General features: G+C 51.6%; 1 protein-coding gene across 3 annotated transcripts; it reads right to left on the bottom strand.

Moving 5' to 3' along the window:
• Positions 1–601: 601 nt before the first annotated feature.
• Positions 602–23,175, bottom strand: ALDH3A2 (aldehyde dehydrogenase 3 family member A2). Of its 3 annotated transcripts, none has more exons than XM_045778124.2 (11): positions 23,052–23,175; positions 22,059–22,220; positions 18,695–18,926; positions 17,334–17,419; positions 15,783–15,991; positions 14,490–14,607; positions 12,349–12,490; positions 10,301–10,467; positions 9,651–9,750; positions 6,631–6,866; positions 602–3,126 (listed from the first exon to the last, which is right to left on the bottom strand). In XM_045778124.2, exons 2-11 carry the CDS (start codon positions 22,209–22,211, stop codon positions 3,112–3,114), a joined length of 1,458 nt encoding a protein of 485 aa, XP_045634080.2. In that variant the 5' UTR covers positions 22,212–22,220; positions 23,052–23,175; the 3' UTR covers positions 602–3,111. The 3 variants fall into 3 exon arrangements, with proteins under 3 accessions (XP_045634080.2, XP_045634079.2, XP_045634081.2); XM_045778123.2 differs by lacking the exon at positions 23,052–23,175 and adding an exon at positions 22,365–22,461; XM_045778125.2 differs by lacking the exons at positions 602–3,126; positions 6,631–6,866; positions 23,052–23,175 and adding exons at positions 6,886–9,278; positions 22,365–22,461.
• Positions 23,176–23,929: the final 754 nt, after the last annotated feature.

The following is a 23,929-nucleotide window of genomic DNA, read 5'->3' on the forward strand; positions in this document are numbered from 1 at the left end:
ACTGGCTTTCTCCCCTCTGCTCTTTAAGAAGCCGCCCACCGACCGAGGAGAGAGTCCTGGGACTGCTGCTAGGAGTCAGGACTGCACATGGCTTCAAATTGGGAGATTTCAAATCAGCACACTGTCACCCAATTAAATTACATCATTTCCTAGCAGACTCTGGTGCCCAGGGCTGTTCACAAAGCCTCTGTAAAGCTCTGAGACCAGGGCCGGTGGGCCCCACCCAGGGCAGCCGCGACCCCTCCCCCATGCGTCCCTGTCCCACGCACCCCTGCAGATCTGGGCACCGTGAAACCCGACGAGGCAGGAAGCCGTCCACAGACCCTCCTTTGCCTTTCCCCTAACCCTTCCCTCCGTCAGCACCATGCTGCTCACAGACCTTGAGAAACACTTGTTCTTACAGCAGGGATGGGGTCCGAACAAGGACAGCCAAACCCTGATCGCCAGGCCACATAGCCTCAGGATGGAAGGCAATGCCAACCCAAACTCTAGGATGCTTCTCCTGGGACTGCCGTTTTCAGGCTCCGTGCCTCCAAAGTGGAGAGCAGCCTGGCCTCTCCAGCCACACCCAGTCCCTTTGGCATCAGTAGCTATAAACACATTCACAAACAAAATGACTTTATTGATCAGAGCCAACAGAAAAGAAACCGGATGCCCAGAACATAATCCCAGTTTCAAAGAGTCAACGTGAACTCATGTTGTTTTTAGGACCTGGCGACACGCAGGGCCTCCCACTCCCCGGACGGCGGAGATCCTCCTCGTGTGGGACACAAACCTTTGTGAGCTGCTGGCGACCCAACAAAATGACTGGGAACCGATCACAGAATAGTCATGTCGTCGTTTCCCAAGTATGTTCTAAGGTTGCAAGGTATTCAGAGCAAAGGGTTTTCTGGACAAGTTAAGTCTGGGAAACAAGTCTCGCCAGTGCTGCAAAGTTCTGCAGGCCTGGGATCCTGTAATATGCTTCTGTGCTTTACGAGTTCTGGCAGACAGGATGGGTGGGGGGGATCGACTTTTGTGTAAAGCCTCATGGGATTAGTGTTCTGGGAAGAGGCTTACGGAAACGCTTATTTTAGATTAGCAAATGGGGATAGGAGGGTAGAGTTGGAAAAAACCTATGTACTATACAGGTATTTTAAAAAATTAAAGCCCACAGGGGCACCAGGGTGGCTCAGTTGGTTAAGCGTCCGACTCTTGATTTCAGCGCAGGTCATGATCTCAGGGTCGTGAGATCGAGCCCCGTGTCGGCTCTGTGCTCTGCACTGAGTCTGCTAGAAAATCTCTTTCTTCTGCTCCCTCTGCCCCTCCCCCCACCCCTCTCTTTCTTTCCCTCTCTCTCTCTGGCCCTCTTAAAAAAAAAAAAAAAAAAAGACAAAGTAAAGCCTGAGAAAATCTTGGCTAAGAATTTAGATGAGAAAGTAGGACTTCAAGAAAGTTGACAAATACCACCTGTGATAAAGGCAAAAAATGGATCTATAGTTGGGGGAAAACTTATGGCCAAAGAACTGTCTTCAAGACGGCATAAGAGGTTCCACGCTAAAAATGTCATTAAACTTTATGCCAGTTTTAGCAAACATAATGTATTTATTTTGAAGCAGGATATACGAATAGACAAGCCAATAATTTAGTTGAACTAGAAATTAGTATGTACAATTTAATACGCTAAATGCAAATTCCATATGGAAATTCTAAGATATTTTACGAGCGATTATCCTGATGGACTAGCCTAGTGATGAGGTCTTGACAACTGGGATGGAGATCACACGTTCAGCCAGCCTCCCTCGAACAGACTCACGCAGACAAGCTGCTTACGCATTCTCTGGTGGAGCCCCGGCAGCCAGGCGCCACCACGGCCTGGCAGGGGGGCCTGCGCTCCACAGAGCTCTTTCCCACGTGGCTGAACTTCCTCGGATCTCAGGCTGTGCTCAGGAGATCCCCTGCCTATGCCCTCCGTCCCCTTCAGCGTGGCCGGCCGCTGTGACTTCCAGAGTCCTTCTCCTCCAAACGATCCATCAGCCCCCTGAGGCTCTCCAGCTCCAAAGTCCTGAATATCCAAGGTCTCGCGGCCATGACGGGCAATGGCTTTCCGCGTTAAGTCCTGAAGGCTGCACTTACTCAGAAAGGGATCTCTCTGAAGTTTAGGAAAGTGAAAGTTATGTGCCTTGTGCTACTGACATAAGAAACTTGAAGATTTGTCCTTGAATTCACTGACTTGAAACTTTAAGATCCTGAGAGAGAATGAGTATTGTTGTAAGTCATTTTATTACAGCATAAAAACATGCCAGTTAGGTTTTTATAAGATGCAGAATCCCACAACTCCTACACAGGAAGAATGACAGATGATACTTGCATGAAACTAGCAACGAGATGTTTTGTGTGGTATTAGACACAGAAGGCATTTGTGGACAGCTATGAGAGACTGTCCCAGACCAAATATGAGAGAGGGTGGAGAATGGATGAGGAAGGAGGAAGACCACTGGTCAGATGGCACATCTGATAGGAGGGTTGACTCCTGAAGGTCAAGTCCTCATGTCCCAATGGATGAGAGACAGGGACCCCTGCCCCTCACCCCAGGCCCATATACAATTCTAGTGCCTCAAACCTCAAGCGGAGCTGGAGAGGTCAAGCCTCACCTCTCTGGACGCAGAGGGCTGCGGATAACCCTGGGCAGGGAGGGGCCCCTGACGGCTTCACAGCAAGATGGCGGAAGGCAGCAGGGGTGGGGGTGGGCAGAGTATCCTGTCCTGTGTCCCATGAACTGGAGTGAAGAAGTCACTCGACAGGTTCGGAGACTCCTTTCCATCTCCCAAAGAGTCCACGTTTAGCCTAACACATTCTCCTCCCCGAGACCCAAGCTCTGAGATCTGGGTGACAATGTAAAATGGGTTCTCCGAGTTCCCCACCCCCCCACACTGTGGAGAGGAAGGCTGGGGTTTGGCTGAGATGGCAAGTTTTATCCCTGGGGAGTGGCAATGACTTTGAGGGTTGATTATGGTTCATTTGCATATTTCCCCACTATTTTTGGTAGGATTTTAAAATGATTGGTTCGTGAACTATTTAACAGAGGAATAATTCAGTAGAGGCGACCAGGAGGTTGGACAGGCTCTTTCTTCAGTAGTAGCCAGCCTAGAGAGAGGAGAAAGGGATCCAGGTTACTCTGCAGGTGTCAGACCGCCCCCCAACCGGCCCCAGAACAGGAACTCCGTAATGGGACTCTACCAAATGCCTCCTATTTTCAGAGACGTGAAATGTGCTATATAAAAAAAAGGTCGCTGTCTGCCTAAGAAGTTGAGTGCAGTTTGGGCTGAGGATAAAAGACGACGCCCTCCCGCGCAAGCAACGATGACAAGACGGAGTGGGGATGAGGCGGTGTTCTGTCTCGTGTCCAGGAGACAACAGCAGGGGTACGGTCATGTACTACCCTCCAGCTGTGAGTGGGAGGCCGACGTCTCGACACGAAATCTGAAAACTCATCAACGAGTTTGTTCCTAAACTCGAATCCACATCTGCTAAGGCTGAAGTTCTGCTACGTGTATTAGTTCCTCCAATTCTCTATTAGAATTCTAACGTCCTACTCGATTTTCAAAGGCCTCGTGACATCTCTCAATTATAACCCTTTGTATTTCTCAACGTTTTAAAACCCGCACCCCTACCGTGCTTTCTGTGGCTGATATTACACTTTACTGGAGCTTTACTTCGTGCAGATGTGTACACACACACACACACACACACACACAATTGTTTTTAAATGCATACAGAAAACTCCTCTCCACTCTGCGATTTTGACATGCTCCCTTTCAACGACCATCGCTGCTTTCAATTTCCCGTTTAAAAATGTTCCAAGCCCATTCTCGTTCTAGTGAAGTGAATTAATGAAATTGCAACCCAGGACATAACAAAATAACTCCTAAGCGTGGAAAAATCATTTCAGAGAAATGACTGCAGTCCCAATAAAGAGCCCCCAAATAAAGGCGCAACGTGGACTCAGAATCACGTATTTAAAATAAAAGGTGATTTGCTAGAAAGAGGACAGAAGCTCAGAAGAGCAGAGAAGCAGCAAAGAGGAAAAGAAAACCAAATCCTCAACTGGTCCCACACGGAATCCAAAAAGGTCCGAGTCGCTCACACCTGCGCTCACAGTACTGAGAACCGAGGTCTCCCCGCCGAGAGACCGCTGCTGGCGGCCCCCATTCTACAGATGAGCAGACCGAGGCCGAAGGGTGGACTCACAAAAGGCCTTGCTCAGAGTCGGCATTTGGTCGATCTCAAAGCTCGAGGAGGGATCAAAGCCACATTTTCCTGTTGCCAAGCTCCCTGGTTTTAGACGCTGCTGCTTCTCCAGCCGTGCACAGAGAAAGGCTTGTCTGCCAAACCCTTTGGGGAGCTCTGGGCGGGCTACCTGGCCTGCCCCAGCCTGCCTGCCCCGGCACCTGCGGGGAGCACCGTCAGCCTGGCGCTCTGAACTTCCCATGATGCTAAGAGGTTCCGCCCCCAGCCAGAAGGTGCCTCTCGGGCTGAGGACTGGTGTCTTGGGACAAGAGAAGACAGGCAGAGAGTGACCTGAGACCCACGCACGCCTCCGACCTCAGGGAGACGCAGAGGGAGGAATCAAGAGCCTCGAAATGACACAGTGTTTTGATTCCCTCAGTTTGCCACCGCGAATTCCAAAGTCAAATTTCTGTTTCAACACCCAAACAACCCCAAACAAAACAGAGAGTGACTAAGATTTTTTTTAGAAGATTAGTCTGCAATCATAAAGCAAAGAAGGATTCACAGTGTACATGTGCCTAGAAACTTGAGGTGCTCAGCTGCCGTGACCCCCAGGGGAGCGGAGTGGACGGGGAGGAGGAAGGAGGAGACCCGTGACTCTCCTTTTTCTAGAAATGATGTGGGCTTCACTGAGACCCAGCTGGGCCGTTCCCACCATGCGTTTTTTTTTTTTGAGATCCCAGCAAGCTACCCTCGCCATTTTATTTTATTTTATTTATTTTATTTATTTTATTTATTTTATTTTATTTTATTTTTAAGATTTTTATTTATTCATTTGACACAGAGAGAGAGACAGCCAGCGAGAGAGGGAAACAAGCAGGGGGAGTGGGAGAGGAAGAAGCAGGCTCCCAGCGGAGCCCGATGTGGGACTCGATCCCGGAACGCCGGGATCACGCCCTGAGCCGAAGGCCGACGCTTAACGACTGCGCTACCCAGGCGCCCCTGCGCTACCCAGGCGCCCCTACCCTCGCCCTTTTAAAAGTATGGGTAAGTTAAGTTTTAACACTCTGATACCCTGGGCCAAGCACCAAAGTAAATGCTGGAGATTGTTTACACAAGAACCCCAAAGCATCCAGCTAGAGGAAAACAAACTGCTAAGAGAGAAGAGACCCCCGACTCAGCCCCCTTTCCATAAAGATAGAAAACAAGCAGTTCCTACCTCACTCCTAACAGACGGGGCTGGGTCGTGGAATCTGGCTGCCTGTCACTGCTTACTGGACAACACAGTCTGAGCCACCAGAAAAATCAACAGGGCCTTTCTCCTCAGCACACCCTGGGATTTCTGAGAAAACCCACATGATTTCAAATGCAACTGGTCTCCCCGGTTTCACCAAGGCTGTGAGACTGGAAGACGAGCCACCCCCCTTGCAAACTCTAAGTGAAATGCAGATAGGAACGCAGATGTTTCCAGGAAATGCTAGAATCCGGCCTCTCTTCCAAGGCCACGGGTCATGCGCATTGTCACCATTTTTGGTCCACCGCCTCGGCTGCCTAGCCGAGTGCTCCAAGAACACAGCGGCCTCGCCCCCACGCCCGTCTTAACGTCCATAATTTTGACTCTGCGCCGTCACCCCAGGGACACACGGGCTGCCTCGGGAAGGCAGGTATCATGGACCGCTCGGGGGGCCCATGTCTACAATAACTCATCAGCAGAGGCAGAATTTACAGGGCAGTCAACTGTGGCGGAAAAACCTTCACGCTTCCCTCGCCACAGTCGCTCCGGCACACAAGTCTCCCCCTCGTCTGCCCCGCGTGCTGATGCCAGGCACACTGGAGAACCACACCGGAACAGACACCAGGACCACAAGGATCAGAGCACTGGACGGCTCAGAAGGCCGCAAGCAAGTTCTATGGGGTTTTAAACTTTGTTTTTTAAGATTTATTGATTTATTTGGGGGAGCGAAAGATAAAGAGCACAAGCAGGGGGCAGGGGAAGGAAGAGAGAGAGAGAATCCTCAGGCAGACTCCCTGCTGGGCGCAGAGCTCCACACGGGGCTCGATCCCACGGATCCCACGACCCTGCGATCATGACCTGAGCCGAAATCAAGAGTGGGACCCTTAACCGACTGAGCCACCTAGGCGCCCCCGGGGTCTTAAACTCTTACATTCTGTGATCATTTAAGCTCTGTGGGCCGCACAGCCACCGTGGCAAATACTCAACTCTCGCCACACTGAGTCTGAGTCCGCAGGGGCTGTGGCTGTCCCTAGTAAGACGGCCAGCAGGCTGCAGTCACCGACCCTGTCCTAGACTTGAAAAGTTAATAGAGAGACAGAGCTCATCTCTAAAAGTAGAGGAGCGCCCACAACAGAAGAGGAGCGTCAGGCAGCCGTTCGGGCGGGACCAGAAAGGCAGGGACTCACCTTGACCAGCACGGCCACCACAACGCCCAGGAAAGCCAGTAGCAGCAGACCGAGTTTTCCTTTGTTGAAGCGCTTCAAGAGGAAAAATTTTGCCCAATCCACCTTTGACTGGCTGTTGGGAGGGTATCTGAGCTTGTTAGCAGCTTCCCTCTTTAAACTTTTCAGTAGACAGGGTCGTTGATGAGAAAAAGTATCGAAACTGTGCTTCCCGTGATAAGCTCCCATCCCGCTAGAACCTGAAACAGAGGGAAGAGCAAGACAGGCTCCACTGTAGGTGATACAAGCTACCCGTCCTCGTGAACAGCGACAGAGGAAACCCACAGCACTCCCTGCCGCCCCCCAGGCGCCCCCATCTAACTTCCCAGCATAAGTGGCTCTTTCAGGAAATTCCTCCCCACGTTCACCAGCCAGATGATGTCCCTGCCAACAGGGTGCTTTCCAAGAGTCCAGCGAGGACTTGCGGCTCTCCGGGCCAGCGGCTCTCCCTGATACCAAGGACCCTGCTCTGCATTCTCTAAATCCATTCTTGCCACAGCCCCCCCGTATAAAGGCATCAGTGCCCCCGATTCCGGAGCGGGGGGGGCTTGGCAGCGTCAGGCAACCTGCCCAAGGGGGAGATGCAAAGCCAGAATGTGAGTCCAGGTCGGCTGGACTCTTAACTACCACATGCTCTTTTCCTGCTGTTCCACGTGGCTTTGTTTATCCACAGCCCCCTTCACTCACTTGCTTTCTCTAAGCTCCTAGAGAGCAACAGAGAGAGGATGACAGGGTTACCCCGCTGGGTAATGGTAAACAAGCGTAAATCCCTGCCCTCTTAAACAGCCATGCTTTGGGACCGTCTTCTTTATCATGGATGCTGGGGAGACACACTGCACAGCCAAATGGGGCCAGGAAGCACTTACCGGGGCTTTAGGGGCTGCTGGTATATCATTTAGGGGACAACTGCAGCTACCGGGAACTCTGGCAATATGCATCAAAAGATACACATTTTTACGGAAAAATCGAAACTGTATGTCAACACATTAGCAGTGTTTATGCCTGGGGAGCAGTACATTCCATCCTTCCAGCGGTCTGTAGGGTCTTGTTTTTGCCCTTTTCCCCACAAAACCTCTAACACTTTTAGAAATAGGAGGGGGAAAAAAATCATTTCACTTTGAAAAAAAATAGCTCTAAGCCTTTTTAATACAGCAATGACACTCTGAGACATTTTTCCTAAGAAAGAATCAAAAATTGCACAAAACTGTATTAGAATCCTAATCCCGAAAAATTTGGCATCCCAAAAACCTAACGCCAGGAATTAAGCGCAAATATGCCCCATCCATGGGACGGAGCAGTATGTGGTTACTGAGATCATAACCCACGACCGTGCTCATGTCCTCTCACATACAGGGTGAGAAACAGTCCACGATAGATATAATTTTGAACGAAATAGACTTGCTTTTATGTATACGTACGTGTATAAATACGTGCAAAGAATTTTAAGGCCGTGTAGCAGAGCTTATCTTTGAAGAGTGGAGTATGGGCAACCTAAGCTTTTATCCTTCCCTTTCCTTAGGAAGCCTGGATTCCTTCTGCATTTAGCGAAGGAAAGGTTTTGTTATAAAGACGACGGTATGTCAATGATGCCAAATGCTAGCTGGTGAAGCAAAATAGGGACAGAACTCCAGTCATTCGACTTGCACTCAGCCGACACCAGGGACACCACGTGGAGCAGAGTCTCTGGTGGGAGCCAGGATCCTGGGGGGGTACTGAGGCACAGAAGACTGGAGTTTCGCCAGATCCTTTAAGCACCCGGGCAGTGAGGAACAGCAGCCCCCAGCCTGTAAGCTAATCTTCCTTTCATGCATGGCCCCTCACTCCACAACATGCTCAATCCATCAGCAAATCCTGCTGCTTGACCCCCCCCAAAATATCCAGCCCCTTTCTACTAGCTGCCCTGCAACCATGCGAGTCCAAGCCACCACCAGCTCCAGCCTTGATCCCCGAGCCGGCCTCTCACCACACGCCTCTCGTGTGTGCCAGGCACGGTGCTGGGTGCTGGCGATCCCCTTACATCCTAGAACGAGGCACCGGGCAAGCTGGGAAGCAGGCCGTGGTCCCTTGGCCACGGGGCGAGCCGGGCTGGATCAGAAACAGGTGAGCCCGTTAAAAGGAGCCACTCATTCCCACGGACTCATGTGATCACAGAGGGAGAGAACAGAGCGGGAGCTTTTAAGAAAGTGGCTTTTATTGTTTGCTTTTTACTAGGAGAATTTCTCCACGTTCATTACTTGCAATACTTCTACGAGATACTAGAGAAGCCGACCGCCTGGCTCCTGGAAAAATAAGAGCAGAGCCAGTTGTCTCGAGTGTAGAAGAGGCAGGCGGGTCATGGCCCAAAGGGAACAGCAGGGACCAGGCTGTGTCCATGCAGCTTCCCCATGAACGCATTTCTACGCACCCTCTCTAGAACACGGGGAGGTCTCTTGCTCTCTTCTCCAATCGGGAGACGGTTCTAGGAGGGGCTACACCCCACACAGACGGCTGGGGGGCCGTGGGGGTGGTTACAGACGACGACTTCACCCCAACCCGAGCAGACAGCAAGGGGGCCTCAGAAACCCCAACTGTCGCCTACGCTTGGCGTCCTGCACCCGGCATTCGCTTCCTCACTTTAAAAAGACAGAGGAACCTTGTCAATGAATTTGAGACCTGGCTTTTGGCCAAAAAAAAAAAAAAATCCTCTCATTCTAAGAAAAGGACAATAACCAAGTAGTAACCAAGAAGTAAACCAATGAAAGAACAAAACCAGTTACAGACTGTGCTGGGGGCTACGAAGCATGCGAGGGGGTGACAGGACAGACTCGCCCCTTGGCCGCAGGGCCTGGCAGGGTGGCGGGAAGGCACCTCCCAACGGGGCGGCCAGGGGAGGCCTCTCTCGGGCGAGCAGTCAAGCACGGGCCTACAGACCGCCCGCCCACACAGACGATCCGAGCCGCCGTGGGGCTTCGGCAACCGGCGCCACGAACGGCAGGGACACTCACCCACTCCTCCGAAGGGCAGCGAGCTGAGGGTGAAGTGCATGATCACGTCGTTGGCTGTGACGCCGCCGCTGGACGTGCCGTCGATCATCCGTCTGACAAGCTGAGGAAGAGAACACAGGCCCCGGGTCAGCAGCGCCCGCGGCCGGGGACACACGTGGGAGGGGACGCACGCAGACTACACGCGCTGGCACGACGGCTCACGTCTGGCATGCGGCGCCACATGTGTCAACACTTTGAAGCGCCTGTGTCCCACTGCTAGAACAACAAAGGAACTGAAGAAAGGCAAGTCTGCGATTTCACAACCATGTCCGTGACCGTGCCAGAGCCCTCATTCCCACACAGCCACCTGAATGCTGCCAACACCACTGGGGTAAGAGGGAAGGCTCTGACACACGAACGCCCTGGGGGTTGACGCCACAGCAGCAGCTTGTGACACAGCCCTGAAGACTCAGGTCCGACCCCAGGGAGTATGGGAAAGGTGACAGCCATAACCCCGGGGCCTCATTACCCCAGACAGCCGCCTGCGAGCAGCGCCTCACGGGGTGGACTCTGTTAATGGACAGAACAGACCATCGTCCGCTTGGTGGCCAAGAAGGGGCGCGGTTTGTGACAGTGGCTCGTGCCAGGGAGCCGGTCTCCGGAGTGTTTACCTTATCGTTGTGAGAAAAGATGTAGAAAGCCAGGGGCTTCTCACGGCCGTTTATGAATTTCATGGCTTCGTCGGCATTCTTCACGGGCACAATCGGAAGAATTGGCCCGAAAATTTCTTCTTGCATCACCCTGGCTCCAGGATCGACGTCAGTGAGGATCGTTGGGGCTGAAGAAGGAAGCAGCAAGGTGAAGTCGTAAAGTCGAAGCCAGGAAGGCCAAGCTCTCACCTCGCGTGTTTTGCTGGCTCACCCAATCATCCCCTTCCCGCTCCTGCCCAGGTATTGGCTACCAAGAAGAATAAAAATGAAGTCCCGAGTCTGGCTGTGGATGAACCGTGTGTGTCTGTCTCCAAGCTTGTGCATCAGGGGAGCCCCATGCAAACTGAGGGAAATATACAGACTTGAGAATATTCCTGCTGAACCCTGTTCGCAGCCATAGTCACGTGGACCCGGAGGTTAGGTTTCCATCTCGGGCACAGGTCTTTCTGGGAGTGCGGACAGCCCCCCCGTGGATCGAATCAACACTACTTCTTCATCCACATGCTTTCATGCACAGGATCTCATGGACCTTTATTTCAACTCTGTTAGATGGGGTAAAAGTGGACCTCGAGGGTCAGGAGTCCCTGAGTTCAGAGCTCCAGCCACTATGGGAAGGCACACGAGAAAGGAGGACAAAACTGTGCACAGCGTCCAGGCGTCCGGGCCAGGTGCTATCAGTAGTGCGCCCCAAGACCCCCTAAACAAGCTGGGTCTTCAACTACAAGAGAGGACACCTGCCAGGAACAAGTTTGCTCTCTTCCTCTCGCCCCATTTCCTACTAGGTCATCCTGGCAACGTGGCAGAAGATGGCTCTCGCCGGCACCCTGTGTGGGCATCTATGCTGTCACCCCAGAACCGCCGGCCGCTGCCTCCCAGGCTCAGGGAACCGTTGTGTGTGCGTGTCTAATCCCCACGGAGCTGTGTGCTCAGGTAAGCTGACTCTGACTCCAGGTCAGGGGGCGGTTCCTAACTGGTTGAGCTTATCACAATAGACCTTTCCTCTTGTCGTGGGGGAGCCGAGGAGCGGGCAAAGTCAACGGCTGATGGGAAAACAGAAAGAGGAGAAACTGGGGGTTTGGAGGCTGTTACTGATGAGGGAATACATCCTTCCTCACTGTTCTAAGTCCTTTAGGGTTTTAGGTTTTTTTAGAAGAGTGTGTTCGGGGCACCCGGGTGGCTCAGTCAGTGAAGCGTCTGCCTTCGGCTCAGGTCATGATCTCAGGGTCCCGGGGCTGAGTCCTGCATCAGGCTCCCTGCTTCTCCCTTGCCCTTCCCCCCACTCATGCTTTCTCTCTCTCAAATAAATAAAAACCTTAAAAAAAGAATAGAACAAGGATACTCATGGCAAAGAATAAAAGAACACAAAAAGAAAGTAAGTAAATAATGTCAAGGCTGATAAATCAAAACATTATTTCTGGGGGCGCCTGGGTGGCTCAGTCGATGAAGCGTCCGACTCTTGGCTTCGGTTCAGGTCGTGACCTCAGGGTCATGAGATCAAGCTCCAACAGGCTCTATGCCCAGTACAGAGTCCGCTTAAGATTCTCTCTCCCTCTTTCCCGCTTGCCCCCACTCCCTCTCTACAAATAAATAAATAAATCCTAAAAAAATAAAACAAGAAAACATTATTTTTGGAACAGTACTGCCACTAACTACTTGTGGCAGAACGATTTCCTCCTTGGGCTATCCCTCCAGCCAGAAACCAGAAAGAATTACCCGTTGAGTTCTGTTTTGCTTCTCAGGGTTGTTAGGTTACAGGTTGTAGGAAGGGGAATTAAAAAAAAAAAAAAAAAAAAGATACGTGTAAAGGCAAAAAGCCAGTGCGACATGGGTGGTATTATTTCTAAAGACATAAAACCATCTGAGTGGGTTATAAGGCTGCACACCAGAAAGCAGCATGCCATCACTTATTAAACATCACGCATCTACGAGTTTATCTGGTGTCAGTAATAGCACCAGTGAAGACTGTCACACCGCCCGTGCCCCCAGAGCAAAAGGTGAATTTCCGTTACCTATGTAGCGCGTGGCCTCATCGGTCTCCCCACCGAAAGCGATCTTTTGTCCTTCAAGCAAATTTAGTAACCTCTTAAAATGACGAAGGTTAATGATCCTCTCATAATCAGGAGATTCTTTTATATTTTCGCCATAAAATTCCTATTTAAAACAGTAACATTCAATGGTCACAAAAGACCCCTATTTCAGTTTCCTTACTAAGCGCCAAACCCGCTCGTGCCCAAAAAGCCATCTGGTTTTAGATCACTGCCCCCCCTCCCTCAAGGCGGCGAGCAGTGTTCACGCTTTCCAGCAGGCTGGGGACAAGAATTAAAGCAGGCACACAGGGGGCGCCTGGGTGGCTCGGTAATTAAGCGTCTGCCTTTGGCTCAGGGCGTGATCCCAGGGTCCTGGGATCGAGCCCTGCATCGGGCTCCTCCGCTGGGAGCCTGCTTCTCCCTCTCCCACTCCCCCTGCTTGTGTTCCCTCTCTCTCTGGCTGCCTCTCTCTCTGTCAAATAAATAAAATCTTTAAAAAAAGAAAAAAAAAATGCAGGCACACAGACCGAGGAGTCTCCGTGATGTCCGGGGTTCGCACGGATCTCCTGCGGACTAGCCAGGGGCCGTCCTGGGGGTGAATGCTCTCCATCTACTCTCAAGTCAAAAGGGGCATTGCTCACCCACCTCCAAGCACCAGCCTTGGGTCTAGGTGCCAAGAAGGCCCAGGCAGCTTGGTGACGTGTGTTCCCGGGCCCCAACTCCAGAGCCACCAACAGTGGTTTTCAAGGCTGCTTGCCCCTTAGAATCACCTGGAGACCCCAGACCAACTGAACTGCAATCTTCCGAGGGTCAGGACTGGAAACTTCTCACAAATGGCTCCCCGGAAGAACCCCAGTTGAGAACCACTGTCTTAAGGATGGAAATGCTTCAGAGGAAGGCAGAAGGGAGCTTATTCCTCGGAAACGGAGTCCATCCCAAAGTCAGTCAAGCACATCCTCTCCAATCTCCAAGGGTTTTCAGTCTCACAGGTACCTTGAAGCCCTGCCGGCCCACATTCCCCGAGTCTGGCCAATACCCCTTTCATGTTCTCCTTGCCTGACGCCATTTTCAGTCCCATCCCCCACAGCCAAGTCCCACACCCAGAAATTCAGGCCCCTGTGCCCAGACTGACCCCGCCCGGATCCCTGCTCTTCTCTCAACTCCCCGGGACACGCTCTTCACTCTCTGACCATGATGTTACTCTTCCGTGTTCCTGATCCTTCCTTTCGGTGCTCAGTTAGCATCTGTTGAGTGAACCATGACTGTTCCAGTAATTTCTTCCACCCAGGGGGCTTAATAACCCTCTCCCACCGGTGAGCTCAGTCACACTGGTTCATCTCCTTCCCTTCTTCCAATCCAAATCCTACATTTCTTCGAGGCTTAGCTCAGGCCACAGCATTTCTCGATTCCTTCTAGAGAGATCTTTACTTTGAACACCCTGAAAGACTGATAACCACGCCGAGAGTATAGTATCAAATACGTATCTGATTAACTCACTCCTCCAAACTACCGGCCTTCCTAAGCCCTCTTATACACAAGAACCAAAAACCTTAATCAGCAATGGCCCACAGGCCAAAGGGCCTCGGCCGCGTTTCAGAGGATCGGCAACATCCTCTAAAAAACCACAGAACACAGCTATTTTTTTTTCAAAGCGTGTGCCCCAACTAACCAGTTGTTTCAACACATCAACTAGACAGTTGAAGTGGGGTAAACACCAACCCAACCTTGCTCCTAACAGACATTCTATGAAAGGTGCCCAGAGCGTTCTGAACAAGCCCATAAATTAATTCAGCCACATCTGTTACTGGAATTCTCCTGGGGGGGGGGGCGAGAATGCTGCCTGCACACAGCCGATCAGACACGCCTCTACGAAACCACTGGAATCAGATGTGTTAAGCACAGGGGCGCCTGGGTGGCTCAGTCGTTAAGCGTCTGCCTTCGGCTCAGGGCGTGATCCCAGCGTTCTGGGATTGAGCCCCACATCAGGCTCCTCCGCTGGGAGCCTGCTTCTTCCTCTCCCACTCCCCCTGCTTGTGTTCCCTCTCTTGCTGGCTGTCTCTTTCTCTGTTGAATGAATAAATAAAATCTTAAAAAAAAAAAAAAAAGATGTGTTAAGCACAAACCTTCACGGTTTCCTTGATCTTCTGCACAATTTGATTCTGGAGGGACGGTTCACAGAGAATGTAGTCAGGAGCAATGCAGGTCTGGCCACAATTCATGTACTTCCCCCAAGTTATACGCCTGAGGAGAAGAAAACCAGAATAGCCACTGAACTCAGTCTACTGTTGAACTGCTAGAAGCGTCTGTGGTGTTTGAATATTTTCCAACCACCATGTCTTCACAGATTTACTTAGCAGTCTTTGCGGTCTTTATAAAGAACAAATAAATGTTTTAAAAACTTATCTCTAAATCACTTGGTCAGAACTTAGAATGCATATTCCCACCGACACAGGATACTCCAAAAGCAGCAGCGACCCGCTCACGCCAGCTCGTGGGAAACAGCACCTCATGAGCAGGGAAGCCACTGCCTGTTTTGAGAAAAGCACCAGCCTTCCCACACCCTCTTCTCCTCCCACTCTGGCCAAGGGGACATCCGGATGTCGGGAGTTCCGTACCGAATTCACTTCTCCTGGTTGTGGCTCTAGGTCCTGCCGGCAAGAGGTTCAGGTAAAAAGCAGGACAGCATTCCGCCCCCAAGACCGCCCTCTGCTCTGTGAGCCCCGCCCCACTTTGGAAAGCCACGCCCACATAAGGATCAAAGCCCACGACCTGAACCTTCTACTGAAGGCCTCGGCTCTGGCAACCGGACAACCTGGACACCGCCTACCCGCCTACAAACCCTCTTTGCCCATCTCGGAAGGGGACAGAAAAGCCAGACCACCCCGAGCACACAGCCAGTGCTGGGTTTTGGCACTTCCTGGGAGCTAAGCCTGCTTTAGCAGAGAGCACCTGAAACCTTTTGTTTTCTGGTTCCCAGCTGCAAGGTGTTACTCAGAATGAAAACATGAGTAATAACTGATTTTGTCAACAAGGAACTCATTAAGAGGTAAGCATAATACCTTTCTGCTGGGAATCTGAAGATTTTATTACATACACACGATCCTTTTCCTACTTCCCGCATCACCTACCAGTGCTGCAGTTAAACTTCTTGAAACAGTTAAATTTAAGGTCTGTAAGCTCAAGGAAAGAACTTCTCCGTAACTCCGAAGGACAACCGTGTAATGTCAAGAGCCACTGCTCTTTCCTTCTGGCAGTGGCAGCAAGAGACGGTTTGGGAAAGTGTTCTGCTGCCCCTGGGGACATCAAGCACTCCAGCCTCACGATGTCTCTCTGAGCCAGGAGGCCCAGGACCCTGGTGCAGAGAGGACACACCTCCCTGTCGCTGTCGGGAAGCCCTCGGGTATAAGCAGGCTCACCTGCAGGCGGTGTCCAGGTCACAGTCTGTGTCGACATAACACGGGCTCTTTCCCCCCAGCTCAAGCGTCACGGGGGTCAGATGCTTGGCGGCGGCTTCCATGACAATCTTCCCGACGGCCGTGCTCCCCGTATAGAGGATATGGTCAAACCGCTGCTTGAGGAGCTCCGTGGTTTCCTTGACGCCGCCGTTAATAACAGCGTACAAGTCCTTCGGGAAGGAGAAACCGAAGCACTGACGTCACCATTAAATCCCACCATGGAATGAGCAATTTCTTCGACAGAAACCTGCAGCGTTGAGGAGGACCGGGAAAAGAGGGGGACCGGTGCCGGGGAGGAGGTAGGAGGGAAGTGACGGAGGACACGTGGAGAACAGAGTCTGACGGTGTCAGACCCATCCACCTGCGGTGGAAGCGACCGGGGAAGAGCCCGCAGCTTTCCACAGGAGCTCAGCAGTGAAGACGCCCAAGAGAGCATAGCGAACGGGTGGATTCGCCCGGGGAAATGCAGGAGGTGGGGGCTGTGCGAGCTGAGATTTTGGTGAAGGGTCCGTGGCCAGGGACTGCAGGACAGGTCTCAGCTGAGTGTCTCGAGCTGAATGTGCTCGCCCTACGCAACCCTGCAGGGCAAAGCCGGGGCCAGGAGCCAGGGAAATGCCAAGCGAGCAGAGCTCGAAGAACCACAGGGGAGAGCGCTCGCTCTAGAAGTCAGATCTGGACTACATCTGGGCTCTGTCACTCACTAGCAACCCTACTGCACATCTGAGCCTCAGTTTCCTTACCCGGGACTGGGGAGCGGTCCCCCAGCTTTGGACCAAGCCCTCAGGTGCCCTGCGCTCTTCTTACTAACAGCCAGAATGGAAGAACATCTCATGCCGCAGCAGCTGGGAGAGCAATGACAGGGAACAGATGGCGAGGAAGGGACACAGAGCCAGGTGTTCAAAAGACTCAGAGAGCATGAGATAAAAGCGGGCTTGGGGGCCCCATGCTTCCACTTGATCTCCTACTAATTAGGAGGGCTCGTTAGTTCTTGCTTACTCCAGGGTTCAATCGTCCAACAAACGCTTCCAGTTTTAACTTGCATGTGGGTTAATCTAGAGAACGTCTGTGATTGGCTCCCCCCAACAAACTCAGAGAGGCGGGGTGGGCCTTACCTATCCCCGTGCAGTGAGACAGTGAAGAGTTTCCCCCCCGTGAGGGACAAAGCAGGACCTTCAACCTGGATCTTCTGGTTCCAAATCCTACTTAACCCATGGTACATCCTATCTTCATCACCCTCTTGAGCCAGATAACCCCAGCTATTAGGACAACATAGTTTTGTGGGCGGCCGTAGCAGTGACAAGACAGCAAGGAGAACCCACAGTTAGCCTCCAGATTGTTTGAGTAATTGTGTACAACTCCAGCTATGACTAAATCCTAAATCCTAAATTAGGACTCCTCCCTACAGCAATTCCACGCAGACAGCCATCCGTAAGATGCATTAGCAGGAAGATCAGATGTGTGTCCCCCCCAACTAGAAACAGACATGCTAAGGGTGGGTCAAGACATTATTACCTGGTCCAGATACTGTGGAAGGAGTTCGGCCAAGATCTTAGCTGTTTTTTCGCTTAGTTCAGAAGGCTTGATAATGACAGCATTTCCTAAACAAAGCAAAAAAAGCAGGATGGCATCTTTTAATACTTGAGTAACAGGAAAAACCTACCAAAACAGTGTTCATGGTGGGAATACAGGCTAGGCACTCCCATTATACTCCTGCAGCTCTTCTGCTCTTCCTCAACGAGCCTAAGGGCTTGTCTTTTTTTTTTTTTTAAGACTTTATTTGAGAAAAGTGCACGTGCACATGAGCGTGGTGAGGGGGAGAGGGAGAAGCAGGCTCCCCCCTGATCAGGGAGCCCAACGCGGGGCTCAATCCCAGGACCCTGGGATCGTGACGTGAGCCGAAGGCAAACGCTTCACCGACGGAGCCACCCAGGCACCCCAAGAGCTTGTCTTCCTTCCTCGGATCGGAACTCCTTGGTTCTCATTAGCTTTGTATCACTGATAACAGGCTCCATTATTCTCCCCTACTCCTTCAGCTTTACCCACAATCTCACCGCTGGACTTTCTTGTTTGCCTTGGAATTATTGGGCAAACAAGCCTTGTCAACATCAAGTTGTTGATGTCCAGCAGAAGTGAGAAATCAATCTCCTGGCGCTTGCTGTATACCCAAGCTAATATTACTCCCACAGCCCACCGCTGGATGAAGAGATTGGTCTGATACCATCAAATGGCTCACCCAATGCCCGAGCCAGCAACTGAAACCACACGAGAACAGGCATGCGTGACTCCAAATTCCTGGACCCGTCAATGCATGACTTGAGACCCTCACAGGTTCGCTCTCCGGGTATTTCAATAAACAGTCACCTACAAGTCTCTGGAGCCCACTTAAAAAATGATAATAAAGGGGCACCTGGCTGGCTCAGCCAATAGAGCATGCCTGCAGCTCTTGAGATCAGTATTACGAGTCTGAGCCCCACGTTGGGGGCAGAGATTACTTTAAAAGAGAAGACAGTGAAAAGAAAAGAAAAAAAAATCCCTTCGGACGTCACCGTTCCTCCCAGGGCGGAAGAGAGACCTATAATAATATCCCATCCCAAAGCAACCTTTGGCCGGTTCCATCCCCAGAATCTGCACGCTAAGCCACCTTGAGTGTACTTTCGCTGTAATAAAGTGCCGTGTGCTTGCTAAAACACACGTTATATATACGTATATATAAACATGACGATGATACTTTCGCATCCTCAGTACATTGCTGGTGTAAAGCAAGGCCAACGGCCACAGCAAATGTGTTTCATAAGCCACCATCCTTAAGTCCCGACCCGCGTGAGAGCAGAAGCCCCTCGAAAGAGTTAGGAAGACAGAAGCCGACCCCGGACCTGCGGCAATGGCTCCGATCAGGGGTTGAATGGTGAGAACAAAGGGGTAGTTCCAAGCTCCAATGATCAGTACAACTCCCAGGGGCTCCGGCTGAACGTAGGCCTCATCCAGCATGGTGAGCAAATTCTTCTTAGCTGGTTTCACAGTGACCCATTCAGGAAGATTCTCCAGCACGAGATCAAGTTCCCCAAGAACGGTAATGACTTCATGACTGTATGCATTGAGTTCACTCTGTTACAAAGAGAGTCACAGTTTACCTTGCGCAAGCACTCAGCTCTGAACACCGGAAATCAGGTCAGGTACACCTGCTGTGACATTTATGAGACTAAGCTGGCTACCCGTGCATATTCCCTTCATGCCCTTCACGCTCTGAGCAAGGGCTTGCTAACTTCCGCTCTAATATAGTCAACCCCTCTAAATCCTTCTTTACTGATGCAAGCCTTTTTACTTTTTATAAAGATTTTTACTTATTTGTCAGAGAGAGAGGGAGAGAGAGAGAGAGCACACGCGCGCGAGCACAAGCAGGGGGAGTGGCAGGCAGAGGGAGAAGCAGGCTCCCCACCGAGCAAGGAGCCCAATGCGGGACTCGATTCCAGGATCCTGGGATCGTGACCTGAGCTGAAGGCAGGCGTTTTACAACTGAGCCACCGAGGCGTCCCAGATCCAAGCCTTTTACGGGACTCGATTCCAGGACCCTGGGACCATGACCTGAGCTGAAGGCAGACATTTAACGACTGAGCCACCTAGGCATCCCAGATCCAAGCCTTTTAAAGTCAGGATTAAACATTATCTCTTTCAGGAAGATTTCCCTGATTAATATTAGCCTGTCTTGAAAAATCATAGCAATTCTGCCTCTGGTGTGTATCTTAATGCTTTGCCCTTACACACTGATTTATAAGTATATTCACATTATATCCGTGTATGTTTTGTTTCCCAAATGTAAATCCCACAAGGGCAAGGAACTTCCTGTTTGTGTTCAGTAATTGTATATATATGTACTCCCACAAACATCTGATGCTTATAGAATGACTAACACATCCTTTCTGAGATCTTATTTCTGTCATCTTACTTATTTGATATCACAGCCTCTCTCTACCAAAAATACTAGAAAGGAAAATTTAGAGTTACCATTGTTACTACTGCTAGTGTTACTACCCTTCAAAATAATCTTTGGGGGGAAGGAAGGGAGACTCCCAGAGACAGAGCAGGGCTTTGTTACCCCCTGGAATAAAGATAAAATATAAGAACAAAGAGATAACAATATTATTAGAAAACAGTAATATACTTATACCCTAAATCCTGCCCCACACCTTGCTACTCAAAAAGTGGTTCCAGGTTTTTTTGAGGAAGACGGTGGAGTAGGAGGACCCTAAGCTCACCTCCTCCCACGGACTCTCCAAGGCCCCAACTGCATCTCTGAGAGTGACCTAAAGACCCACAAAACACCTCTTCCACAGCTCAAGACATTAAAGAAAAAGCTACATGGAGAAGGGTGGGAGGGGCAGAGACACGGTCTAGTCCAAACACACATCCCTGACACGGGGACCCACAACCAGCAGTGATATCACAGGCATGGAGATCCTCCCTGAAGAGGGACGGGTTCAAGCCCCACATCAGGTGTCCCCGCCCTGGGGACCTGCGCCGAGGAGCCTCTGTAACTCTAGCTTTGAAAATCAGCAGGGGTGCAGCGCCTGGGTGGCTCCCTCCGGGAAGCGCCTGCCTTCAGCTCAGCTCATGATCCCGGGGTCCTGGGATCGAGCCCCACATCGGGCTCCCTGCTTCTTCCTCTCCCTCTGCTGCTCCCCCTGATTGTGCTTTCTGCTCTGTGTCAAATAAATGAATAAAATATTAAAAAAAAAAAAGTCGGCAGGGCTTAACTGGGATGGGGATAGGGTTAGTGAAGAGCTGGAGGCCTATAGGAAACCAAGACATTGCTTGTAAACAGTCTGCACACAAACTCACTCACTCTAAGACCTAGCACAGATGTAGCAGTTTGAAAAGTGCCTGGGCCATATGTGAAGATTTACTGACTAATTTTAGGGTGTGTGCCGTATTAAAAACAGAAATACCGCACCATCCTGCAATTCCACTTCTGAGTATTTATTAAAAAAAAAAAAGGAAAGAAGAAAGAAAGAAGAAAACATTAAGAAAGAAAAAGAAAGAAAGAAAAAGAAAGAAAGAAAGAAAGAAAGAAAGAAAGAAAGAAAGAAAGAAGAAAACATTAATTAAGGGGCACCTGGTTGGCTCAGTCAGTACAGCATGCGACTCGATCAAGAGAGTGTAAGATTACTACTCCTTGGAGGTGTGAGCTCAAACCCCACACTGGGTGGAGAGATTACTCTAAAAAATAAAATCTAAAAAAACACAAAAAACCCCCAAAACAAAACAAAAACCCCACTAATTCAAAAAGATTTATGCATCCCTGTGTTCACTGCAGCATTACTGACAATAGCCAAGATATGGAAGCAACCTGAGTGTCTGATAGATGAACAAACAAAGAAAATGTGGTATACACACACGTATATGTACATATGTATGTATATTATGGAATACTACTCAGCCCTAAAAAAGCATGTAATCTTGCCATCTGTGACAATATGGGTGGACCTAGAGAAGGTGAAATAAGTGAAAAAAGCCATATTGCACACCTGTTGTACACCTGAAACTAATAAAATACTGTATGTCTAGTAACTACACTTCAACTTTAAAAAATGAAATAATTTTTTAAAAGCATGGTTCCAAAACAGGCAGCATGCTATCACCTGGGAGCTTGTTAGAAACTTTGAACCTCAGATGCCCTTCAAGACCTACTGAACCCTAAGGTGCATTTTAACAAGATCCCCAGGTGATTCACCAAGACACTCGAGTTTGAGGTGCACTGGCCTAAAACACAGAGTCAGGGAGGAAAATTTCGGTGAAACAACGACAACCCAAAAACCTCCGTCTACAGAAGAAACCATAAACCAAAAGGCAAGAAACAGATCCGGAGAAAAACATTCTGCGATATATTAAGCTGACAGATGACCGAAATCCGCAATATACAAAGAATTTCTACAAATAATAAAGAAAAGGACCACAAAGGCAACAGAAAAACAGGCAAGGATCTAAAAGGCAATTCACAAAAGAGGAACAGAGGCCAGAAGACACTTGTCTCTGTGTCTGCAATGAGTGGCACTGACTAAGCAAGGTACGAGTTTCGGGAAAGTCAAGGCAAACTTGCTTTATCAGAACGGCTGGAGATAACACTCGCACAGTGCTTACGTAATCAAAAATAAATGTAAAATGCAAAAGCTCGGGCGGAATGCGGTCCGCAAGTGGGACCGTGGGAGGCGCGTGGCCTGGCGCCGCCCGCCGCACGCGTACCTTGCACAGGTCGGCGGCGATGGCCTCCAGGAGGTCCTTCTCGCGCTCCTGCACCATCCTGCGCAGGGCCTCGAGCTGCTGCAGCCGGAACCTCAGGGGGCGCGACCGGCCGGACGCGAACGCGTCGCGCACCCTCTGGACTCGGCCTTCCATGGCCTGGTCCTACGGAGAAATAGGAGGTCGGGGAGCGCCCGCGGCGGCGGGGGCGTGGCGGGCCGGAGGGATGCCCCCCGCGGGCCGGAGCCGCCTCCCTCCCCGCCGCTCCCCTCCCGCCCGGCGACCCCCGGCGCGAACCCGGAGCCGCACCTCGTCCCGCCGCCGACTCGCTAGCTCCGCCGCGTCCTCTGCACTCGCCCGGGTCTAGGAGCCAGACCACGGCCCGGCGGGGCTGGGCTGGACCCGCAGGCGCGCGCCGATTGGCCGGCACGGGCCACGTGACCCCTGCGGGCCGGACGCCGCTCGGGGGATCTGGCCGGGGGGTGGGGGCTGCGGCCGCGCGCGCGGCTGGGGAGGGCTGCGGGGGTGGGGCGGCCGGGGCCGGCGCCGGCGCCGGGGCTTCGGGGAAGGGACCGGGAGGGCCCGGGCCGCGGGCCGAGGCGCGGAGGGCGAGAGGCCGAGCGCCGCAGAGCACCGGGCGCGGGGCAGGAAGCGCGGCGACAGCCGGCGGAACGCGGCCCACGCGCAGAGACGCTCTCGAGAGGGGATTCCCTTTCCTCCTCCATTTTGTGGCTCTCCGATGTGGCCCAGTGCAGCAAGGGGGAGGCCCGGCGCCGCCCAACGCCTAGGGCGCCGTGGGCCCGGCGTCGCCGCGCCGGCGGACGGCGGGCGCCATCACCCCGCGCGGTCGTGCGGCTCTGGGGCCCACGGAGCTGGCGCGCCCCCGCCCGCCCCCTCGTCCCTGCCCGCGCTCGTCGCCGCCCTGCTTGCAGCGTGCACGGTTTTCCAGAAAGTCCTCTGAGGTTCTGCTCCCGAGGGCAGGAAGCCTGCACTTACCTCCTCGACGACGTGTGTGCTGGCCGAGTGCGAACGTCGCGACAGACGCTCTCCCTGGGCTGCCTCTCACCCGCTAGCTGCCTTCCCGTTTCTCTGTTCCCCTTTGCAGCAGAACTCCTCCAGAGGAGAAACCCACGCCGCCCAGATTTGCCTCCCCAGCTGCCCTGTGCCCAATCCAAGGTCATCCTCAGATCCCGCGACGGTTGGCACCACTGACCAATTGCCGTCTTCTCGAGACCCAGTGTTAGCTTGTTTTCCACCCCCACCCCCTTCACCCCCACCACCCGCTTCTGGTTTTCTTTCTGCCTCCCTGGCTGAGCCCTCTGGGTTTTCCTTTGCGGAACCCGGCTTTGAACCTGTGCTCTTTTCACAGCTCACGACATCCTCATCTAACCCCGTGGGTGGCGGTCAGAGACAGCTTTGAACTCCCATCTCTAGTCCCACCCTTTTCTCCAGGCTCCAAGGGCCGTGTGTAACCCCATCCTGTTCATCTCTATTTGCATGTAATCATGGGCATCTTAAGTTCCCTTGGGATAGAACTTTTTATTTACCCTCATCCACCAGATACAAGGCACACCTCCCCCAGTGTTCCCTGTTTCAATAAATGGTACGTCCATTATCCCGTTGACTCAGGCCAAAATCCTTGAAATCATCCTTGACTTTTCTCTTTGACCCTCTCTTCAAAAAAATATGTTGAAATCCAACCACTTTTACTCTAGTCCAAGCCAAATCATTTCACTTGCACGGTCTATAGTGCTAGGATCCTACCGGTTTCCCGGCTTCTACTCTTGATTCTGTGGAGGTAATATGTCATTTCTGATTTCTACACGTGCCCTGTAAATACTACTGTACCCCGGGGGCACAGGGTGTATGAACTA

The sequence above is a fragment of the Ursus americanus genome, chromosome 14, assembly GCF_024610735.1.
Source record: "Ursus americanus isolate L20-20 chromosome 14, mUrsAme1.1.p, whole genome shotgun sequence".
NCBI classification, from domain to species: Eukaryota; Metazoa; Chordata; class Mammalia; order Carnivora; family Ursidae; genus Ursus; species Ursus americanus.